Below are 24,063 nucleotides of genomic sequence, written 5' to 3'. Positions count from 1 at the left end.
ATACATGGTTTACTCCCTAACTCTTGGCTAAATGTGGTGCTGTGTTTTGCATTTCCTTCTTTAAAAATTTCTTTCCAAATACAACCGTGTTAACTTATCTTGCTTCACTGTACTGTTAGACCATATGTGCCCATGATGATTCCATAATGGTCAGTGATGTTAGGAACCACACAGGGCCCGGCATGGAACACTTGCTCAATAAATGTTTATTAACATATTTAGGCACTTTAAATAATGTTTTTCATTTTCTTAGTCCTAGGATGTCTTGTTTCAAAACATTCTCTGAAAGATTTTTCTAATGTTTATTTTAACCTGCGAATCCTAAAAATAATAAAGCTGTAGAATGTGAGTCTTGTAAGCAGTGGTTATTTACTTTAAAGTGGATGTATTTAATACCAGTAGAGCAAAAAATATATGATGATATATGATATCATATATATTTTCAATAATATATGATAGTATTTTCAATAATAGTAATAACAACACAGATTCGACTTGGTGTTGAATGTTTTACCCTGACATGTTTGTACACATTCGCATTTACTAAATATCTAGATGGTAAGCATTTCAGTATGAGAATCAGCCTTGCAAATAAACACAATAGAGAACTTAAGCTTTACCAGGCTACTAATTGTTATTTTACAATCAACAGAACTTTCTTTCATGTCTAATCCCTTAAATTTACACCCATACTATTCTTAAAGAAATATTAATATGAAATCAAATTTATTATTGCTTTGTTGTCATATATTATTACATTTAACAGAATTATTAGGGAAAAAAGCCTTACTTATCTTTTTATTTTTTTAAACTTTGGTATTTAACAATATGGCCAACAAAAGTCACTAGCTGATGATACGTGCTATTTTTAATGTACTATAGTAATAGCTAAACTTTATTAATAACTATTAATATTGAGTTATATTAATAATAAGATTAATATTCCAGACAAAATAATTGTTCTGCATGCATTACAATTAAATAATTGTAAAGAATTAAATAATTCTTACAAGATAGCTATGATCTGGTTAAGAGCACGTCCTCTAAAGAGAGGGTAACTTAGTGCACCACTTGCCAGCTGTGTAAATTTGGGCAGGTTGCATAACCTCTCTGTGCCTAAGTTTCTTCATCTCTAAAATGGCATAATAATATTGCTTATCTCATAGAGTTGATGTGAAATTAACAGTTAATAAATTCAAAGTGCTGAAGATAATGAATGTCACACAATAACCCATATGTCAATGTTAGTTAGTATTTATTATTATTACCATTAGCATTCCCAGTGTTATAGGGAAGAAAAACGAAGTTCAAAGAGATTAGGCAATTTGCCTCAGAATCAGATGACAGAAAGTAGGTGACAGAGTGGCAATTTGAAACTGTGCTCTTAACCACATACCATATCACTTTGCTTGATTTTTCTTTCTCTAATTAAGAGATTACATTATATAGCACATAATGTTATTGACACGGAAAATAGGACTTGATACATAAATAGCATACCGCACATACTATGATGGTTATAGGAGAAGATATCAGTTCATCTATCCCAAACTGCACATGGACCTTGGGGAGCACTCATGTATCAAGCACATAGTTCCTAATCTCTGCATTAGGTTTCCTTTTATTACCTCCTCACTATTATAGGTTTCATGCCTTAGATGCTTTGTCTACAAAATAAACACTTTTATTAAGTAATAGTTAACAAATAACATACATGAATAAACATGTAATAAATAAAGCAGTAAATGGTGACGGCAGTCACGGTGATCAGTTTTTCTCCAATAATTTAAAATAGCTCAGCATCTCATTCATTTCTCTACTGGTTTCCTACTGAAACCCAACAGGGCCACCTCTTGAGACATGACACAGTTTTTACACTATGCTAATACCTCCTGCATAATGCATATGTCTCTTACTTTTGTGTGCACATATTGAATTATTCTATTTAGATGCAGAGAAAGAATGAATGAATTGTCACTACTCCCTGGGTTCCTTTATACTGCAAATATTGAAATCTGCGGGATAAGGTTGTACAAATCCAGTATGTTGCCCATCCATATGCCAAACCACCCCTCCTATCCATTCCCTCTGTGCTAACCCAATTTGGGATCTCAAGTTTCGGTTCCATAAACATGTATGGCTTATACATGCTGTACCAGCCATTGCACGGATGCTGGATATTCAAAGACTATAAGTCACAGAGACTTGCCATTGAAGAGAGTACTGTCTGGTGGGAGGGGCAGACAGACTGACAAATAATCACAACCACAAGTTCATAAAGAGGTATGTTCCAACTACACAAAGAAACAGACACATGAACACGTCAAAGCCTCATCGTCATCATTTTCAACATTTATCATCTTCACTAGTGTAGTACTTTATACTGAGTTCCTTCCAGGGAGCTAGAATAGTGATAGACAGTACTATCTCTCACCACACGGAGCTTTCCGTTTAGGAAGAGAAACCATTTTAAACACATTTAAATATATATGCATGTGTGTGTGTATGTCATATATTTGTGTTTGTATGAGCTGTGAGAAACAGGAGAAGCAGTGGGTGTTACAAGACAACAACAGGGAACACAAGTAGCTTTAGCTGTTGGGGAAGGCCTCTGTGGGGAGGTGATATTTAAGCTGACACCAGAAATATGAATAGAACTAGCCAGCTGAAAAGACAGGTGGTGGGAGAGTAAGAGAAAGCACATTCCAGGCCCAGGAACTAAATTCCATATCCCTGCAGAAATCTGGTCCTGCTGAGCATTAAGAGGTCTGCTAGTTCCATGCGGTGGGCTCCTGAGGCCCTTCACCACTGTTAGTGTGAGAGGGAGCCTCTGGCTTTGAGACGAGGGTGTGCTTTGCCCTGATCAAGAGCCAAAGTCATTCTTTTTCAGCGAAGGGAAGATGGTCTATATTGATCTCTGGACCTTTTCTGTGCAGGATTCTGCAGCATCTTTTCCACACTCAACTCCCAGATGCTCTGTGTCCTCCTGAGAGCCTCACTGCTCCCACCAGCGGTGCAGCCCATCTCACCCTGTCACTTGTACTGGCCAGGCGGCAGCAGGCACTGGGAGATACGGCCTGAAAACTCTCCTTGACCTCTCTTCTTCCTGAGCAGAATGGTGAAACATCCAGGTAGCAATGTTTATAGAAAGCGTGCCTCCAGATATTACCGTTATAATTTTTGTCAGAATAAGAGGATAGGTGAGGCTAACTGAGCTTGCTTCCTAGAGTATATTGGGTGATGGTTGGTCGGGCCAGGTGGATCCCATTCAAGAGACAGAGGAAACTTTCCACATTCGCGTGAAATCTGGAACCAAGTCGTCACCTGAGACCAAATTCAACTCTTTAGTAGCAGAAAACAATGACCAACAGGCACATCTGGAAGAAACACACCTGCCAGATTCAACTCAATGGTAATCAACAAGAAAGGCAGAAGTGAAGGAGCAGTTCTTGATGAGGCAGTTGAGAGTTGAGAAGGAAACACACTTTCCTGCTGTACCAACTGCAACACGGCGACTACAGAGAACTCTACTGTTGCACATAACCAAGAAAACATACACTTTTATAAGGCTCAAGCCCCGTTTCTAACTGCACAAATGTGCATGTATTATATGAATCCAGGGGGGCGGTTGGATCCTGCTACCAGCTCCCAGCAAGACTGCTGATGCCTGGCTTTTTTTCCTTTTGCCCTAATCTTGGCTGCCCAGTGCCCAACTCTGCAGAAGTGTCTCAGCTTCCGCACCGCAGTTCTCCATCCTCAACCCCAGGCTTCCGACGAAGTTGACCCACCGCGGGTATAAAACGGCCTGAGAGTCTCGGGAACCACCGGTCTGCGGAGCGCCGGCCCGGGCTGCCCCCTGCGCTCGCGGATCCTGCTGGCATCTCTGCGACATGAGCCTGGCAGCGGGCGCCCGCGCCCCCGGGCCGCGGCCCAGCCCCGGGCTGCTGCTGCTGCTGCTAGCCGTCGCTCTCGCCCAAGGTGAGAGCTGAATGAAGCAGGGCCTGGGGGAGGTCGGGGGGTGGCGGGGAGAGAGCGCGGGAGCCTCCGGGGCTGGGGCCGAGTCTGTGCCCGTCTCGGTTCCCAGCTGTGACTGACCGAGCGCGGCTGAGAGTGCAGGCGCTGTGCCAGGGGCTGCCCGGTGCGCTCTACCACCTGGACAATAATACGCTTTCTGAGGGAGGTCTGGTTTGTGGGTGAGGGAGTGAAGGTCAGACGCCACGCCACGAGAAGATCCCTAAGGTACCTCTGGCTATTCACAGAGTCGTCACTCCCCACTGTCGCCGCCCCACCCGCAGCAGACTCTGAAGGTGGAGCTGGAGACCTGGGCTGCGTGTGTGTGAAGACCACCTCTGTGGTCCGTGCCCGGCGCATCTCCAGCCTGGAGGTGATCGGGGCTGGACTCCACTGCCCCAGCCCCCAGCTGATGTGAGTCCTTGCACCCGCTTCTTTCGTGCCCACCCTCTTCTCCTCTCCCCTTCCCTACCGCCCCTCTCCACCCGCCTCCCGCCAGCCTAATCCCAAATTCAAACCCAAGGACTGAAAGGCGCGCCTCTTCTTTCCCTGGCAGAGCTACGCTGAAGGACGGGAGGAAAATTTGCCTGGACCCGCAGAATCCTCTGTATAAGAAAATAATCAGGAAACTTTTGAAGACTTAGCTCTTAAATCTGTACTTTTGAAGAGTCGGCTGCCTAAATCTGTACTTTTGCTATATAAAGTGTTTCTTCTTCTTCTTTTTTTTTTTCGTTTTCAATCTAACTGTGGAAAAATCATCTGATGATTTTATTATCCTTGAAATTCTACATAAACAAAATAAATCAAGTTGTGGTATAGTCAATATTTATTAATAGAGGAAAGAAATAATGTTGACATATCACAATTTCATATAAGGAAAAATCTCCAGAATTTTAAGCAAAAATATATTTTGAAAGAAGGTTTGGTTCAATAAAGACTGGTTTTACTTGGTGTTGTATGTTGGCTGATATATATTTGCATATTTCCATGATTATATTACTTAATAACTACTTATTTACATAATAATGTCATGATTAGCTTTGCCAATAAATATTAATTGCACTTAAGTTTTCTGGGCTGCTTTTTAAAAAAAAATTAATAAAGCAGACTCTGCTTTTATCCCCTTAAGATTTATACTTTATCCCAGTATAGAAAATTAATAAAAATGAAACTAGAATTCTCTACTACTTAGTGGAAATATACTGATACTTTCCAGAACATTACATTAAAATATTGTACTCTTTATTGATCCTTTGATAATGCTGACATTTAACAAAAATGAAATGGTAAAAACAGTTCCTGTACTCATGTTACTGCCTGTAATAAATCCCACATTTGGCAAACTTACAGAATTGGTTCTTATTACATTCCATTTATATACCATGAGTTTTGCTCTAAGCATGAAAATGTGTTTAATAGACTTTTTCCTCAGTATTCTCAGGTTCAGTAAAACCTTATTTGCAGTTTACCATTGTTCCATGAATCTCTTAACATTGGAGATATTGAGATTGTGTGTTAAACAGCTGTGGACATTAGGAGAGATACAGGTTGTATTTTCATTTATGCTTTAAGAAGACACTACTATACTTTGGGAAGAAAGGATGGTATTGAAAATTGGATGTGTTAGTTACTTTGCTTCTGTAACAAAGTACCACAAACTCAATGGCTTTAACAACACAAATTTATTATCTCACAGTTCTAGACATCACAAGTCCAAAACGGGGCTTACAGCCTAATGTCAAGATGTCCTCAGAGCTGCATTCCTTCTGGAGGTTCTAGGGGAGAATCTATGTCCTGTCTTTCTCAGCTTCTAGAGGTCACCTGCATTCGTCAGCTCCTGGTCCCTTCCTCTATCTTCAAACTACATCACTCCAACCTTTACTTTTGTTGTCACCTCTGACCCTTCTTCTTATACCCTGCCTGCCTCTTAAAAGGGACCTGTGATTATGCTGTGCCCACTTGGATAATTCCACTATACCCACTCGGATAATCTAAAATAATCTTCCCGTCTCAAGATCCTTTCACATCTGTGAAATCTTTTTTGCCATATAAGGTAACATTTTCACAAGGTTCTAGAGGTTAGGATATGGAAATCTTTATTCAGCCTTCCATAGTGGGCAAGAAGGCAGAATCTAGTTGAGGCAGGAGAAAGCTACAGACCTTTACCCATGAGCCAAAGTCATTTCAACCTAAGGTGGCAATGTTTGTGTACAGGGAGGATTAGACTGCTAAGAGAAAATGGAGAATGTCCATTTCAGCCTCCTCGGGGTGGGAGAAAGGGAGGAAGCTTTGAGATAACAAACTACTTAAATAGACGCTATTTATAGAGGCTTATGAAGTGCCAGAGTATCATCTAAATTTTCACAACCACTTTGCACGTCAAGTAATATTATTCCTATTGTAGAGTTGCGGTAACAGTCTCAGAAAGGTTAAGGCGTCTCCCAAGACCAGTTTGCTAGAGGCTGAGCAGATCAGTCTGACTTTCAACTCCCCGCTCTTGCTTTCATGCTGTGCTGCCTTTCACACAAGCTAGTGGCATGTTAGCTAGTTTTTCAGAGAGGAACTGACCAAAAAACCAGTTCTTAGAGGTGGTGTATGAATTTGCCAGGGGCAAAGGGAAGAATGAAACTGCCACAAGATGACAAAGTAGAAAGACACAAGATCATTAAGTCCTCAGGATATTTATCATTCTGCAGAACTAGAATGTCTATGGGGATGGATCTCCCAACTAGTTTTCACCCATTTGGTGTTTTCCACTTTCGATCCACCTTGCGCACCTTCACCCAAATTATCTTCAAGGTCCAAAGATCTTAGCATGGCACACAAGGATGTGCTATACTCGCTTCCCCTTTGTGCCTTAGTTTCTTCATCCGTGAAATGTGGATGAGTGTCTACTTCAGAGATTATTGTGTAGACTAAGTAGATGATGTATGTGAAACACTTGGCATAGTTCCTCAAACAAAGTCTGTGCTTAAAAATTAGCAATGATTAATTGTTACTATTGCTTTCTTTTCTTTTTTTTTTTTTTTTGCTTTCAATATTGTTCTTAACACAATTCCAGTCAGTTTGGAGTGTTGAGTAAGGCATTTAACAGAGTGATTCTTGGTGATAAGTAGCAAAAAAAAAAAAAAAAAGTTGCAATAGCAATAAAAGTTTCTCAAACCAAATGAACTTTGGGAAAGAATACATTGAAATTGGCTGTGAATGGCACAATACTTTTTTGCCTATTTTCCTTTTACTGCCTGCATCAAACAACACACTTAGTTGGATTCAATAACTCCTAGGTATGACTCAAAGGGCCAAAGGACCAAAACAACTTGTGCAAAGTCAACCAATGCTGGTGCCTTGTAAATTCTCCCTTCAGAATTACCTTGGCTAACCAGCTGGAGAATGCTTTCAAGTGGTTGCTTTTATCAGCAATGGCACTGGGAGGGGACTCTCCTACCAGGAAAAGTCTAAATTAGAGAACAATTTACTGTAGCTGCCTGCTGTTCAAACATTCATGGAGTGATAAAGATTGAATGTACTTGAACTTGAACTATTTTTTCTTTCTTTTTCTTTTTCTTTCTTTTTTTTTTTTTTTTTTTGGCTGGAAGTAGTCAGCAGAAAATGTCCCCAACCAAGTGCTTACTGCACAGTCACAGGCCCTATCAACAAACAAAACCACCAAAGGGTATTTTGCTCTGGGACATTCTTCGGCATTTTTCTAATTTTTGCTTTCCCCCCCCCCCCTTTTAAGGTCTTTGTGGTAAAAACAGTTTCCTCTTCAATGCATAGAGTATTGAGGTCTTAGTTGGTTATGAAGATATATTCATATTTTTTTCTCATTATAAAAACAATGAATACATGCTCACTACAGATAACTTAGAAATACAAAGGAAATAAGGAGGAAACTTAAAAAAAAAACTGTAATTTCACTACTCAAAATGTTCTTTTCATTTTTTAAAATATTAGTCATTTGATGTAGTTATGAGGTGAACTGCTGATTTTCAATAAAATACCATTGTACACAATCATAGAAGAAACACAGTAATTACTTCATTGCATTGAAACTAGTTAGGGAGTATTCTTGTTCCAATTTTGGTTAATAAAATAAGTTTTTACTTGGCCAGAGAAATAATATCAAACCCATGTGACCTGGCATCTATTTATAGATTTATAGGTACTGTGTATGTATGTATTCACTGTATGTGTATGTATGCATGTATAGACACACAGGCCTAAAACAAGTTTAAAATACAATACTTATACTTGCTTTGTAAAGTGTTGTGTTTTGATATTTTACTTTCTATACTTGTTACAGAACTTAGGTTTGGCTTCTTGCTGCTCAAAAGCCAATATTTGAGAGGCAAGTGTTGGTTGGAAAAGGAAAGGTTGCTTTATCCAGGAGGGTTGCAACCTGGTGAGAAGGTGGACCTCATGTCCCAAAACCAACTCTGAAGATTCTGCTTGACCATGAAAGGTTTTAAAGGGAGAAAGAATCATTTGGTGGAAGGTGTCAAAGTCTTCATTATCTTTCACTGTGTGCAGACTTTCTTTTGATTGGTTGGTGGTGAGGTAGCAGGGCAGTGCCCCAGGAATCTTGTGCTCAGTCTGAAGTTACCATCCTCCACCTAGGTGAGGGCCTTAGTTCCTGAAGAAGAACTCAAAGGTATTTTGTTACGTATATTCCTTGAGGAGGAACCAGAGCCCTGACCCATGACTGGACTATTGTTTCTTGACTGCTCCTCCTTTGTTTCTGCATCCCCTCCCTTTCCCAATAAACAGCTCTTTGAATCTGTCCTTTGGAGCTCAGGAAAGGTCTAGGAGGCTGAATGAAGCCTATTTCCTACCAACAAGAATCGAGGGCATGGATGGGACTTCCCTGGTGGTCTAGTGGTAAAGAATCCACCTTCCAATGCAGGGGATGTGGGTTTGATTCCTACTCAGGGAACTAAGATCCCACATGCTGCAGGGCAACTAAGCCCACGTGCCACCACTACTGACCTGCACCGCTCAACGAGAGAGCCTGAGTGCCGCAAACCATAAAGCTCATGCACCCTGGAACCCACGTGCCACAACTAGAGAGAGGAAACCCACACGCCACAACTAGAGAGAAGCCCGCGCACCGCAACAAAAGATCCCACATGCCACAACTAAGACCCGATTCAGCCAAAAGATAAAAAATAAATAAATATTAAAAAAAAAAGAACCGAGGGCATGGAAAGGATTTGTAACTGGGACCCCCCCCCCACCCCGCCACAGGGTGCTGCTCTGTTTCATACTAGCCTATCCTATTTATCCACTTAAAAATAAATGTTGGCCACAAGCCTATAATAAAGTGATTTCATAACCCAGTGATGGATCATAACTTGTAGTTTAAAAACATTGTCTAGTTCTTTGATTAAAGAGTCAAGTTTTAACATTTCATGTTGGAGTCCACACTCTAATTAGTGCTTCTCAAGATGCTTGGCTAGTTAGTAGGGGCAGAAAGCTCAGGAACAGCAGGACAGTTAAATCTCCTTACCTCAGTCTCCAGGCCTGACTCAGGGATGGAGTCTTTGGGAATGCCATAAGGAGCAGCTTTTGAGGGGAAGATGTAACACCAAGTAGAACATTATCTGTATTGTTGAGATTCTATGTCCTTTACAGCTGGGTGCCCCTACTTAAATTCACTGCCCATTCTGCTTCAGCTATGTGCACCTTAATTTGGGGTCTAATGCAAACTGGACTGAGGGCCAAAAGTACATTGATTTCTAGGACACCTTGGGAAAGAAGCAGACATTCGATGAATTTAATAGTGGTTTTATAATTATTTCTTCTTCCTGTATGGTTCTTCCTTATCCCTGTAGTTGCTGGCTTTAGCCCAACAAGCTTCTGAATAAGACAGTCTGGGTTACATCTTTTGACTCTGTGTGACCCCGAGTTTCCTCAGTTTTCTCATCTGCCAAACAAGGGCAGTAATGCTCACCCCACAGGACTCTGGAAAGGAGTAAATCTCACTTATAATAGGACCCAGCATGGGCCTGACTCAAACTTCGAACCTAGTAAGGAAAAGTTACCTTTCTTTGCAGTTTTACCCCCAGAGCACATATCACTTCCAAACAGCAGTGGCCACAATCCTTGAGCTAACAAGCAACCCATTAATAACGTGGCCAACAATCTATAACTTCCCCCGAACAGAACCACAACTCAACATGTGAGCGCAGATAACTAGTTAAGAAAAAACATTTAACGTGATAGACACAAGCTGTATTTTCCCTTAATGGTTAACAACTAAAAGAAAATCAAATAACAAAACCACAATGTTTATCAACCAGCATATCTATAAGACGATAAAATCCACAGGACATATGGTGATTGGAAGCCTGGCTTAACTGTGTATCTAAAACAAGGAAAAGAAATAAATTTTGGGTATAACCTTGTCAAATATTTATTTCTTTGCTTAGGCAAACACAACATGGGGATTATGCTATTAGTAGCCTGTGTTGTGGTGTGGGTTAGTAAAACTTGAAAGCAGGGCAGTCAGTGAGCAGTGTTGGAACAATCAGCTCTTATTTATGAGCTGTGTTGGAGAAAGAGTCTTCTTTTTGTGGTAATTCTAGGGATGATGATAGGATCTCCTGGAAAAAAAGGAGTAAAGCAACTTATACACACCTCCATTAGAATAACAATTAGACTGTACTCTGATTATTTGTTTATCTGTTTTCCTTCTTTAGATCAGGGAATAAGGGTCATGCTTATTAACCTCTCTTCATTCCCGCTTCCATAAAAATGCCTGATGGAGTAGGCGTTAAATAAATGTTTGTCAGATATTAACTACATGAAACAATAACGCAGCTAGTATTAAGATGTAATACTGCAGCTGGGTGCTGGATAAGGCACCTTGCAAACAGAAAATTGGTTGAACATTAGTCTCTTCCCAACTTTGTTAAGCTCAGAGATTTCACCAGACTATCCAGACATTGTAACACACTCATGCATTTGCCCAATAAATGATTTATATGATATTTTTGTTGTTGTTAGAGTCACATTTGTAACTGTTAGGGAATCTGTTTAGAGTTACCCTCATCTGTCCATGTACACCCTTCAATCACACACAGATGCTATAATATGTGCTCATTAAACATTTGATTGTAGATATTCACATTCAGTGCATAATATACACATATGTAAAATACACACAACAAAGCCATACTTTCTCTACCTCCACCATAATTTCCACCATACCTAATTGGTGGGAATTTCTTTAATGTTGTCAACCACTTCGAAAATGTCAGTCAATGAACTAGCTCAGTCATACACTAGCAGAGCCCCTCCTTTGAAATAAGTATCATTCAGAAGCCTCTGCCTCCAAGATTATCTGAGTGTATGGACAGAGCCCAGGAGGTAAAAATAAAAACAAAAATATTTCTGACTAAAAAATTGGGAAATAATGAACATTGGAAAATACTGTGGACATTATGCTCAATATCAAGTTTTTATGATGATTCATAATTTTCCTAGTTGAAATCTGTATCTTTTTGCTATGCATGCTATTTTCTTTTGCGGTTTATACATTCATCTCTCGACTTCCTAAATTTTGTTTCCATAATACCATAATGTCATCATGATGTTTTCATCTCCAAAACAAATTCCTTAAAAACCAATAGTGGCCTGAAATCATTTATTCATGTATTATTTCAACAAACATTTGTTGAATCCTTAGTATGAGTTTGAATCCGACTCACATTGAAGATGGGGATGGAAAGAGAAATAAGATATGATAGCTTCTTTGCAGAGTACATAATCCAGCATGGGAGCACGTAAACCACAATGTGATCTGTATCCAAGGGCCAAGGTAAACACTTAGATGAGTTATGAGATTTCTAATGGAGGTGACATTTGAAATGGCTCCTGAGTGACAAGGGAACCTCTGGAGTCTGAGCCATGCCTATCCTCCTGCTCTCTATACATCCGTGCCTTGCTGTTAAACCCCAGGTTAAAAAAAAACAATGAACTGCTTATTTTTGTTCTCAGGTCATACTGCACTGCTTTCAGCTTCCATGCCTTTGCTCACTTGGTCCTCTTTGTCGGGAATAGGTACCCTACCCACTCTCCTTAGGTAGTACCCTCCTCTAGCAAGTTTTCTCTGACAGCTCCCACCCTTCCAAGAAAGGGATTCAGATGCCCACCCTCCTCTGAGTGCCTATAAAACTCGGTACATTGCTGAGTATCATGGACCTCCAGACAACTTCATATCTTTCCATTATACTTCCATAGGCTGTGTTTGGTAGTGGCAGGGTCTGGTTTTTTTTTTTTTTTTCCTCTTTGTAAACTAATTTAGAACCTAATTTAGTTCCTAGCTTATGAGTGATAGATAAATGTTGAAGAGATAAATGAATACACAGATTAAATAGAATAAATAGAGTTACTTGTGTTGGAAAGTTATCTGTAGCAGGTAACTTTGTGAAAGATGTGTGAAAGATGTGAAAGATGGATGGTATTAAGCCAGACTATTTCACTGGCAAGAGAAATAAATCTAATTTAAATTTAAAGAAAAAGATTTATTTGGCGGAAATTATCCCTATGTATGGGACTGGGTAACTGGGAAGAGTAAAATAGGAAAAGAGGGTGTGGCAGGGGTTCAATCCTGTTAGGTATCCTTAGAGAAGTCATGTAGAATATCTGCCTAAAACATGAAAGAGGGGGGAATACTTATTGCCTGCTGTTCCCTATTTGGCAAGAGACTTTACACTGCAGCGACAAGGAAACTTTGGTGCAGAAAGCAGAGCTGAGGTGAGGCGGTGTAAGTTCACATGTGCTTGTAGCTGATGGCTGCAGCAACGACAGCGGGCCTACAAGATGTGAGCATCCTGTATTTTACTAATTGTCAATTCCAAAAGAGTCATACCGATTGCAGGGAAAATGGAGTTTCACGACCAAAGCTTCCATTTGAAAGCTTATTCCATTTCATTAACCGTCATTGCTTGTGTGGGTTTCAAGATTGTGCACAAAAAACTGGTCTTCAACTTTTGCAAAAGTAATTGGCTTAAAGAAGCACTTGTTCAAACAGGAACATGAATTTGTTATTTGTACTAGACTAAGCATTCCTTTGTGTATAAATATTTCTGCACTGTGGTTGATGAGGATCTCATGAATTCAAATGGCATATGAAGGAGAAAAAATAACAATGAAAAAAGAAATCTTTCCTTTTTTACTTCATTTCCAAAAACAAATGATTTTGATTGTCATCTTCAGAAGTCAAATTCTACATGATCTACAGATGTTGGCTACCCCTTGACATGCTTCATTTTTTTTTTTTTTCTTGGTAGCTCCAGTAGATAAACTGGTGAATACTTTCATTTATGTCAGTTTGGGGTTGCGTCTGGAGACGATTACAGCAAACACTTTCTGTTTTTCATCAGTTACAAGAAATAGATGAGAGATTTGCTCAGCATGATTAACGCTGAAGACAAACTATTTAAGCCTATGAAACATGATGATGTGTCCAAAATGGGGCAGCAGATATTTTGGATTTTCATATTTAAACAAATATGAACTCAACAAAAACTTAATTCCCTTTCTAGGAAGCTACCAGGTAAAGCATGCATGTCCACTGATTTCACTGTAGTGGTATTCTACTTGATTTAGAAAGAGAAGTTTTTAAAAAACTTCTGTGTACCCTTCACTCAGTTTCCCCTATTGTACTATTTTACATTACATGGTACATTGGCCAAAGCTAAGAAACCAATATCGGCACATTACTACTAATGAAACTCCAGACTTTATTTGAATTTCACCAGTTTTCCCACTTACTATCCTCTTTCTGCTCCAGGATTCAACCCAGGTACCACACTGCACTTAGTTGTCTTGTCTCTGTACTTTCCTCTGGACTGTGGCAGTTTCTTAGTCTTTCCCCAGTTTCATGATCTTGACGTTTTCAGAGAATGCTGGTCAGCTATTTAATAGTCCCCAATTTAGGTTTGAAAAATGTTTTTCTTATAGTTAAACTGGGGTTATGAACTTTTGGAAAGAATACCTAAGAGGTGAAGTGACCTTCTCATCACATCATATCAAGGGTACATGATATCAACCTGACATCACATTGATGATATTAACCTTCATCATCATCATTTGGATAAGGGAATGTTTGCCAGATTTCTCTATGGTAAAGTTACTATTTATTCAGAATTGGACACTTTAAGAAAATATAACAGGCTATACCAATGCCACAGGAGAGGGTTATGCTGTTAGTGAAACCAAACTATGGAGGTATGTGACCATTGTCTGTGTTTGCATTTTAAAATAAAAAAAATTTGAAACATTCAGCTAGTGGAATTATAAACAGATTTTTAAAAATCACTCCTCTCTGGAAATTTTTAACCGTATATCGTAGAGCATTTTTATCATAGCACAGTGGTTAAAAGCCATTCTGTCTGGGTTAGAGTTCCAAGGTTGAATACCTTAGGGAAGTTCCTTAACCTCTCTGCACCTCAGTTTCCTTATTTGTAACCTGAAAGTACCACAAAGATAATAATAAATACTATCACAGAGATGTTTGGAAGATTGAACGAGTCAATATAACTCATTGTATAACTCTTAGAAGAGAGCCTGGAATTTAGCACAAAATGATTGTGCTGCATCCCGGAGTGGGTACAGAGGTTTAGTAACTTGCCAGTGGTATGTGGCAACTAAATAAAGGAAGCAGCCTCTTTCGTACTTACTCAGAGCCCTGTGTGCTCTTCTAATTGGTCAGCTACCATGTTTGTTGAAGAAAAAAGCAAATTTTCAGTGACTTGTTAAAGTTTGTTCCATAGACAAAAGTTAAGAGAGATTAGAGGAAAAAATAATCTCTTCATGCCTTTCTAACTTTTATAAACTTTAGAAACTGAGTCTGCATTATTTATGATTAGAAAACAAAACAACATATCTTAGAACTTTTAAAGACTAACTTTTGTGTATCTGGGCCAGTTTCCCATGAAATCCAAAAAAACAATTTATAAGAAGGGGAGAGATCACACAAACTGTCAATTATTCCTGAGCTTGTCACCATATTTTATAGCCTTTAGATTATTTTTCATTTCCTACTGCTTAATACAAATGCTAATATCCTTTTAATTTCCCCGGTGTTTCTCACAGGATCATCCTAAAAAACACTAGAGTATTTTTAAAGACAGTCTTTCATTTTAAAAACCTTTTCCAATAAATAAGGTGGGGAGTCTTTAACTCAAACTCTTTTCTAACAGCTGAGGTGATTGAAAGTAAGACTACAAAATAAATCAATGATAGGTCTCAAAAGTAAAAACAACAACAACAAAAAACCCAAAACCCAACGTAAGTGCATCTCCTAGTAGAGTGTAGCTGTGCCTTCCTTTCAGAAAGCCTGATTCAGAAATTTTTTAAATATAAAGAGAAAAATTGGGGAGTGAACATTTCCATTAACTTTTTTTTTTTTTTTTTGGTTTCTTGGCTATAGAAGGATTCACAACAGGTAGAGTTTCTGCTTAAGCGCTGTTGGAAAAAAGCTATTTCTATTTTATTCATTTAATAAACATTTATAAGGCATTTAATCCTTGCCGGCTCTCACACACGTTGACTCATTTCTCATAACCACCCTGGGGTAGGCAAAGAAACATTTAACAATGTGCAGGTAATAGGTGGCAACTAAATGCAAGCGGCTTCGCTGCAGGCCGGGTGTCTGGCTTCGGGATCCAAGTTCTCACTCACTGAGCTGAGCTGCCCAGAGCCCGGGCCCTAGACACCCATCCCCGGGCCAGAGGCCATTTCTTTCTCCTCTTCCCACTCTCATCATACTCCATGTCTCCAAGAAGTCTGAATCCAATCCTCTAGATTTAATGTTGAGTCAATGCAAGAGCTCTAAAACTTCTGATGAAAAAATAGTAAAGACATCAGGTGAAGAGACTGAAATTCCTGGTCAGAAAAGAGAGGCATGTCACTATGTCAAGAAAAAGGAAGACCAACACTGAAGGTCCCCCTTCAGTGAATGGAACGGTGTTTTATGTGTGATTCGACGTTTCATGTTTCATCCGCGCACATCCAGAGTAAGCGTGCTATGCGGCAGGTACCCACTCCCTGGTGTCCATGTGCTATTTTGTCCAAGGACAGAACCAGAAGAGGTGACCCCGACTAGCCCGCCCGCAGCTTCAGCGTGACCACCAGTTCCATATTCTTAGATCAACTCAACCCTCCATACGTGGAAAAGGAGATCTGCAGGGAATTTTGGAATTCCAACATTGCTGAGAGAAGGAATTTGAGCAGGACACAAAAAACTAGGTCGTGTTACAGCCCTCAGCTTTCACTGAAATTAACCCCGGATTCAACTTTTGACACTGATCCCAGTTCCCACCAAATGGAAAACATAACCAAGATATTCTAAGTGTGATTTGAGAATATATAACATGAGGAATAAGCTGAACATTCTTCTCTGGATTCCGAGATGTCGGCTGTATTTTTGATGGAGAGCATTCAGTCCACAGGTATGAAATAAGCAAAATCGAAATTTAGAGAGACAGAATATATAGAATTAGAGGATAGACAGCTAAGCAAAATCTACCCGCTTACTCCTCTTTAATTCTCCCAGGTCTGATAACTAAAGAAACAGAAGTCTCCCTAAAACTGTCTCTCCACCCCTGTGAGGGTGTCGCGTAATCCGCCCCCAGCGCTTTCCCCGCTCTCCGCCCGGAGACCAGGGGATGGCGAGGCGCCCACGGCCGCCCTCGCAGGCGGTAGCCCCGGCGTGGCGGCGACTCACTCCCCTTGCGGGGATTTCGGCGCAGAGACGACACCCCACCCCCTCCCCGGAGGCGCGGATTACGCGGGAGGCCCGCGGGGCCGCGCCCTCCTTCCGGACCGGGAACTGCACGTGCGTCGGGGCGTTTCCCTGGTCCTGGGCTGCCGGCTCCTGTCCGATCGGGATAAAAGGGCTTCGCCCGGCTCGGGGAGCCACAGAACCCGCTCCGCCAGTCCTCCAGCCCGCCTTCCCGCCGCACGCAGCGACCCTCCGAGCTGAACCCCATGGCCCGCGCCGCGACCCCCGCCGCCGCCCGGCTCCTCCGCGCCGCGCTGCTGTTCCTGCTCCTGGTGGCCGCCGGCCGGCGCGCAGCAGGTGCGACCCGGCGCCCGGCATCCCCAGGACGGGACGGGGGCGGGTGGGTGCCCATCCCGGGACAGCCCCCTAACCGAGTCTCTCCTCCCCGCAGGGGCGCCTGTGGTCACCGAACTGCGCTGCCGGTGCCTGCAGACCTTGCAGGGGATTCACTTCAAGAACATCCAGAGCGTGAAGGTGACGCCCCCGGGACCCCACTGCAGCCAAACGGAAGTCGTGTAAGTGCCGCCGCTGTTGCTGTGCTTGTCACCCCCGCCGTCCCGACGCTCCCACCCCGACCCCCCGCCCGACCTCACGTGGATTCTCCCTTGTCTCTGCAGAGCCACTCTCAAGACTGGTCAGGAAGTTTGTCTCAACCCTGAAGCTCCCATGGTTAAAAAAATCATCAATAAGATGCTAAACAAGTGAGTTACGGTTTTTATTCACACGTGTGACTAGACTCAGGCATCTGCCTCCTGAAAATTATATCAGAGAAACCCAGGATTTAGCTGAGGGACTGAAAAACCATTATTCCACAATTAAATTTGCCATTAAGATCATTAATCTGCTCTGTTGCCAGAAGGATATTTTCAGTGCCTTCCATCCTGGCCCCTGACTCTCCCCGTTCAAATGAATGTGGGTTAAGCTGCTTTCATTAACATGGACAGTTATGCTAAAAAGCTTTCCACCTGTTTAAAAAACACAGGCATTTTTTTCTCCCAGTTCTTTCTGGACCTCACACCTGAAAAGCAGAACCCTGGTTTTCTGCAACATAGGCACTAAAGCTTAGTGGCGAAGAGCTGGGACTTTGCAGTGACACAGTACTGGGTACAAATCTGGGTTCCAGCACCTATTAGCCATGTGACTCAAGGACAATTCTTTGGTTTATCTAAGACTTAGTAAAACAGGGAAAACAATAGTAGCTACCAAATCGGTTTGCTCTGTGGCTTAAGTTAGGCCCAGTGGGCCAGGTAGAGAGAGTAATCCTGGCCGTTTGTCGCCCGTATAGCCAATAATACAGAGGAGAGCACAGGCCCCACCCTCATTCCTAAATAAGAGTCTCCAAGAGCCTAGAGGCCTCTGCCACACAGCATAGTGGGTTACAGGCAGTAGTCACTTGGTGCCAGGCTGGAGAGACTGGACTCAGAAATCTCTGGAAACCAAGGAGCAGGACAGGAGAAGAGTGCTGTGTAGTCGGCTTTCTGGAGCAGCTAGTAAGGAAGACCTTTTCTCCTTACAGGGACAGCTCCAGCTGACCAGGGGGAAGGAAGAAGCTCCTCGATGGCTGTTCCTGAAGTAGGCCCTGCCCTTACAGGGATCAAAGAGGAAAAAGAGGAATCGCCAGCTCCTGCGGCCACCTGGATCCGGCTTAATATGTTTCAACATCTCTTAGGAGGGTTCTCCCACTTATTTATTTACTTTTTTATTTATTTATGTGTTGCTTGGTTTTCAAAGACTCTGTTAATATTTACATGTAACATAATTAAGGATGTGATTGACTCTACTTGCACACTGTATCATTAATTTTATTATTTATTTTATGAAAAAAACCCAAGTTAATTTAGTCCTGATTCTTATCTAGTTTGAAGTAGAAGGGTTGCAAATATTCTCCAGTCATTAAACTAATATTTCTGAGGAGCCCACAGCATGCCAGCCCCTGTGACAGAGACTGGGGCATCCAAACAAATAGTGAGGTCATTGTCAGCATGGGGGGGATGTATGTGTACATCTAGTTTTGTAAATGTTTAAAAGAATGTTCGTTATTATTTATTGAAATGATTTCAAAATATGTGGTCAGCATTTCTCATGTTGCCGCTTTAAGAACTACAATGTTCTAAATATCCTTTGGACATTTTATGTCTTTCTTGTAAGGCATAATGCCTTGTTAGTGTTAATTATGCAGTGCTTTTCTGTATCTTACAAAAGAGAAGTTTAAATATTTATTGATTTACAAAGAACATGAAAATAAAGTATTTCAAACTAAACAAGTTTTGTTTCATTTTTTTGAGGAAAAGAGGTCTATCTTTCCTAGATAATCTGATGATTTACATCAGTGTTTCTCAACTTCTTTTTCTCCTCCTGGGCATTCATTTGCTACGCAGATAAATCAAACTATAAGTTATACTTAATTTCATCTGGTGATAGCTGTCACTCCCCTTGGCTCTCACCTACTCAAGAATGTACTTTTCCAAACTGTGCACCGGCCCCTCCCCATCCTGTGAGAGTCACTATGGTAATATATTGCTGTTTTTTATAAGGAGCTCCTTGCTACCTTGTTACTCAAGTCTACCTCTTTAAAAAATTCTTTCATTCTTTTTTTTTTGGCTTTTTAGTTTTTTTTTAACATCTTTATTGGAGTATAATTGCTTTACATTGTTGTGTTAGTTTCTGCTATATAACAAAGTGAATCAGCTACACGTATGCATATATCCCCATATCCCCTCCCTCTTGCATCTCCCTCCCACCCTCCCTATCCCACCCCTCTAGGTGGTGACAGAGCACCGGAGCTGATCTCCCTGTGTTATGCAGCTGCTTTCCACTAGCTATCTATTTTACATTTGCATTTGGTAGTGTATATATGTCAATGCCACTCTCCCACTTCGTCCCAGCTTACCCTTACCCCTCCCCGTCCATTCTCTACAGCTGCATCTTTATTCCTGTCCTGCTCCTAGGTTCTTCAGAACCTTTTTTTTTTTTTTTTTAGATTCCATATATATGTGTTAGCATACAGTATTTGTTTTTCTGTCTCTGACTTACTTCACTCTGTATGACAGACTCTAGGTCCATCCACCTCACTACAAATAACTCAATTTCATTTCATTTTATGGCTGAGTAATATTCCATTGTATATATGTGCCACATCTTCTTTATCCATTCATCTGTCGATGGACACTCAGGTTGCTTCCATGTCCTGGCTATTGTAAATAGAGCTGCAATGAACATTGTGGTACATGACTCTTTTTGAATTATGGTTTTCTCAGGGTATATGCCCAGTAGTGGGATTGCTAGGTCGTATGGTAGTTCTATTTTTAGTTTTTGGAGGAACCTCCATACTGTTCTCCATAGTGGCTGTATGAATTTACATTCCCACCAACAGTGCAAGAGGGTTCCCTTTTCTCCACATCGTCTCCAGCATTTATTGTTTCTAGATTTTTTGATGATGGCCATTCTGACGGGTGTGAGGTGATACCTCGTTGTAGTTTTGATTTGCATTTCTCTGATGATTAGTGATGTTGAGCATCCTTTCATGTGTTTGTTGGCAATCTGTATATCTTCTTTGGAGAAATGGCTATTTAGGTCTTCTGCCCATTTTTGGATTGGGTTGTTTGTTTTTTTGATATTGAGCTTCATGAGCTGCTTGTATATTTTGGAGATTAATCCTGTCAGTTGCTTCATTTGCAAATATTTTCTCCCATTCTGAGGGTTGTCTTTTTGTCTTGTTTATGGTTTCCTTTGCTGTGCAAAAGCTTTGAAGTTTCATTAGGTCCCATTTGTTTATTTTTGTTTTTATTTCCATTTCTCTAGGAGGTGGGTCAAAAAGGATCTTGCTGTGATTTATGTCATAGAGTGTTCTGCCTATGTTTTCCTCTAAGAGTTTTATAGTGTCTGGCCTTCCATTTAGGTCTTTAATCCATTTTGAGTTTATTTTTGTGTATGGTGTTAAGGAGTGTTCTAATTTCATTCTTTTACATGTAGCTGTCCAGTTTTCCCAGCACCACTTATTGAAGAGGCTGTCTTTTCTCCATTGTATATTCTTGCCTCCTTTGTCAAAGATAAGGTGACTATATGTGTGTGGGTTTATCTCTGGGCTTTCTATCCTGTTCCATTGATCTATATTTCTGTTTTTGTGCCAGTACCAAACTCTCTTGATTACTGTAGCTTTGTAGTATAGTCTGAAGTCAGGGAGCCTGATTAACATTTTCATTCTTGTAGCTATCTTAACAAGAACCCTCATTTCATTGCTTTTGCTAAAGGATTTTTCAAAGAATTGTTAACATTTTAATGAAACTGATGGTGAAATGGTGATAAAGAGGACTTTTTCTTCAAAACTAAAATAATTTGTGTCATCAATAGAAAAAGTGAGTGGCTGGTTAGTTAATCCATAAAAAGATCTAATTGATATTTCAGTTCAATTTTGTAACCTTCATTTATAAGTATCTACAAGTGAGTTTAAGTTTATCCCAACCCTTTATGCCAGTTTATCAAATACAGTAGAATGGTTTTAAGATTTGAATGTGTTAGTTCCCACCCTTCCTGGTGCAATTTTAGGGAACTTGATGTATTGTTTAGCCTGAGAAAGCCCCCTAGAATTTGATCTTCAACATTGTCCCAGGGTAACTGCAGTACACCAAGTTTCCAAGACAGAAACAAAGTTGTTACGTCATGTGAAGAAAGATCCCTTTATGTGTTGCTTGGTTTTCAAAGACTCTATGTTAATATTTACATGTAACATAATTAAGGATGTGATTGAATCTACTTGCACATCATATCATTAATTTTATTATTTATTTTATGGAAAAAACCCAAGTTAATTTAGTCCTGATTCTTATTTAAAAGAAACCACACTCCAAACCTGAAAAGGAACAATGTTTGTGGATGTGTGGGGTGTGTGTTATCTCTGATTCAGGACTCATTCAGGAAATCCTAAGCCCTAGGTAAAGGCCTTCAGCAGAGGCAACAAGGTGAGGCTGGCATCCTGAATACTTGAGATCAAGTTCAGGCTTGCTCCAAGTAGCTGGGTAAATAAGGGCTCTAAGTAGCAAAAAAACAACCTCTGTGTGCTTTATTTCACAGTTAAAAAAGTTAAAAATGATAATCTCTTCATAATTCCAATGTATTGATTATGATCGAGATGAGAAGGAAGAAACTTTGTGAATTACAGAGTAAATAAATGTAAACTATCCAGACGCTCCATAAATGCTAGCATTCACTCACTAACCCCAAGTCAGAGGCCGTGGGAAAATGTTTACAAGTGGGACCCAAAGGGTTCAGTTAAGACCTCACACCTAAGACCAGTCCTTACCCTCAAACACGGAGTTTGCTATACTGGCCACTTAGCTCTTGTCAATACAGAACATGCAGCTTAAAAAGGAGAAAGATGTTTCTATTCACATGGTGATTAAAGGCAAATGTTTCAAAGAATCAGATTTACTTTGGAGTAAATTACAGCTCTATCAGTTGTGGACTGAGTGATCTTGGGCAAGTTCCTTGACCTAACTTTATTTTCCCTTCTATACAGTAAAGGTAATAGCAGAATACCCTTTATGAAGTTGTGCAGGGATTTAAATGTTATCAATGGCTCCAGGAATCTGCCATTGGTCCTCAGGCCAACTCCATGGGTGTTGTCTCAGTCTCAGTCCTTGACCAGGTGGATATGTAGTGTAGTTTTCACACCAAATTTCCCTGACACTTTCCTAGTACAAGGCAGTTCCCGTTGGACATGTTATGGCAGGAAATGAAAAGGCATGTGAAGTAGTGGCCATAGGATGAAGTAAGTAGGAAACGAATATTATGTGTCACATCACAACTTTGAGAGATCATCAGTGGGAAACAGCAATGGCAACAGTGGCTGAGATTTCCTGAGCAATGTTACTAAATGAGCTAGAGCTGGAGAGGAGAAAATATGGCTTACCCCATTTTGTCATTGTGAGTCCTTCTTTGTGAGTCATATTGAGATGTCCTCTTGGGATTTCCAGAAGTAACTGGAGAAACACTGGGAGATGGCAGAGGTGGCAGACCTGCAATAGCACAATGGGGGCAATCCAGAATCACAGATGCTGCTATTTCTCCTTTCTCTGACTACTCATACCAATAACAAGGGGAGGGGCTCATCCTGTCTTCACTGTTGGTGCCCCACTCATATCCCCTGTGCTTACTGATGAGTTCCGAAGTTGTAGTGGGCAACATCTATATATGCTAGTGGCTTCTCAACTCAAGCTCCTCTCTCCTGCTTCTTTTCCTGCGAGCTTTCTCCATTTGGGGGTATAGAGGCGGGAATCGCAGAGGAGTTTGCTTAGCTCACAGGTGGGACGGCCTGTCATGAGACAACTCTCACTGAAGGTCAGGAGTTAGCGGATGTGTATTCTATTTTCTAGTTGGACATTTCTAGAAGTTACACTACATATATACACTTTCCACTTCTCTCTTCATTATGTTCATATTTTCTTTTAAATGCTTTAGCATATTTATAATAGCTGTTTTAAAATCCTTGTCTATTAGTTCTATAATTCTGCCATTTCTTTTTTTTTTTTAAGATTTTTAGAAGTTTCCTGTAATGTCTGAAACATTTACATTAACATATTTCCATACATATTTCCATACAAATACAAATATAAGATTTTTAGAAATTTCATGTAATGTCTGAAACATTTATATTAACATATTTCCATACAAATAACCCAATGAAAGTTTAGTATTAGTTGTTTTGTTTGTTTTTTTATACTGCAGGTTCTTATTAGGCATCAGTTTTATACACATCAGTGTATACATGTCAATCCCAATCGCCCAATTCAGCACACCACCATCCCCACCTAACCACAGTTTTCCCCCCTTGGTGTCCATATGTCCATTCTCTACATCTGTGTCTCAACTTCTGCCCTGCAAACTGGCTCATCTGTACCATTTTTCTAGGTTCCACATACATGCATTAATATACGATATTTGTTTTTCTCTTTCTGACTTACTTCACTCTGTATGACAGTCTCTAGATCCATCCACGTCTCAACAAATGACTCAATTTCGTTCCTTTTTATGGCTGAGTAATATTCCATTGTATATATGTACCACAACTTCTTTATCCATTCGTCTGTTGATGGGCATTTAGGTTGCTTCCATGACCTGGCTATTGTAAATAGTGCTGCAATGAACATTCGGGTGCATGTATCTTTTTGAATTACGGTTTTCTCTGGGTATATGCCCAGTAGTGGGATTGCTGGGTCATATGGTAATTCTATTTTTAGTTTTTTAAGGAACCTCCATATTGTTCT

The 24,063-nt window shown here is 40.5% G+C and overlaps 2 protein-coding genes across 2 annotated transcripts; both read left to right on the top strand.

Annotated features, from left to right (window-relative positions):
* Window positions 1–3,763: 3,763 nt before the first annotated feature.
* LOC103006487 (platelet factor 4) lies at window positions 3,764–5,261 on the top strand. The gene is made up of 3 exons (XM_007179837.3): window positions 3,764–3,978; window positions 4,260–4,425; window positions 4,568–5,261. Exons 1-3 carry the CDS (start codon window positions 3,891–3,893, stop codon window positions 4,653–4,655), a joined length of 342 nt encoding a protein of 113 aa, XP_007179899.1. The 5' UTR covers window positions 3,764–3,890; the 3' UTR covers window positions 4,656–5,261.
* Window positions 5,262–16,961: 11,700 nt separating this feature from the next.
* Window positions 16,962–19,020, top strand: LOC103006206 (growth-regulated protein homolog alpha-like). Its single transcript, XM_007179836.2, has 4 exons — window positions 16,962–17,098; window positions 17,193–17,316; window positions 17,419–17,502; window positions 18,318–19,020. The coding sequence occupies exons 1-4, from the start codon at window positions 17,008–17,010 to the stop codon at window positions 18,331–18,333; spliced, it is 315 nt and encodes a 104-aa protein (XP_007179898.1). The 5' UTR covers window positions 16,962–17,007; the 3' UTR covers window positions 18,334–19,020.
* The last annotated feature ends 5,043 nt before the right edge of the window (window positions 19,021–24,063 follow it).

This window comes from Balaenoptera acutorostrata, chromosome 5 (genome assembly GCF_949987535.1).
Source record: "Balaenoptera acutorostrata chromosome 5, mBalAcu1.1, whole genome shotgun sequence".
Taxonomy (NCBI): domain Eukaryota; kingdom Metazoa; phylum Chordata; class Mammalia; order Artiodactyla; family Balaenopteridae; genus Balaenoptera; species Balaenoptera acutorostrata.
Note: the sequence above shows the minus strand (reverse complement) of the source record. Positions and strands in the feature narration are given on the sequence as shown.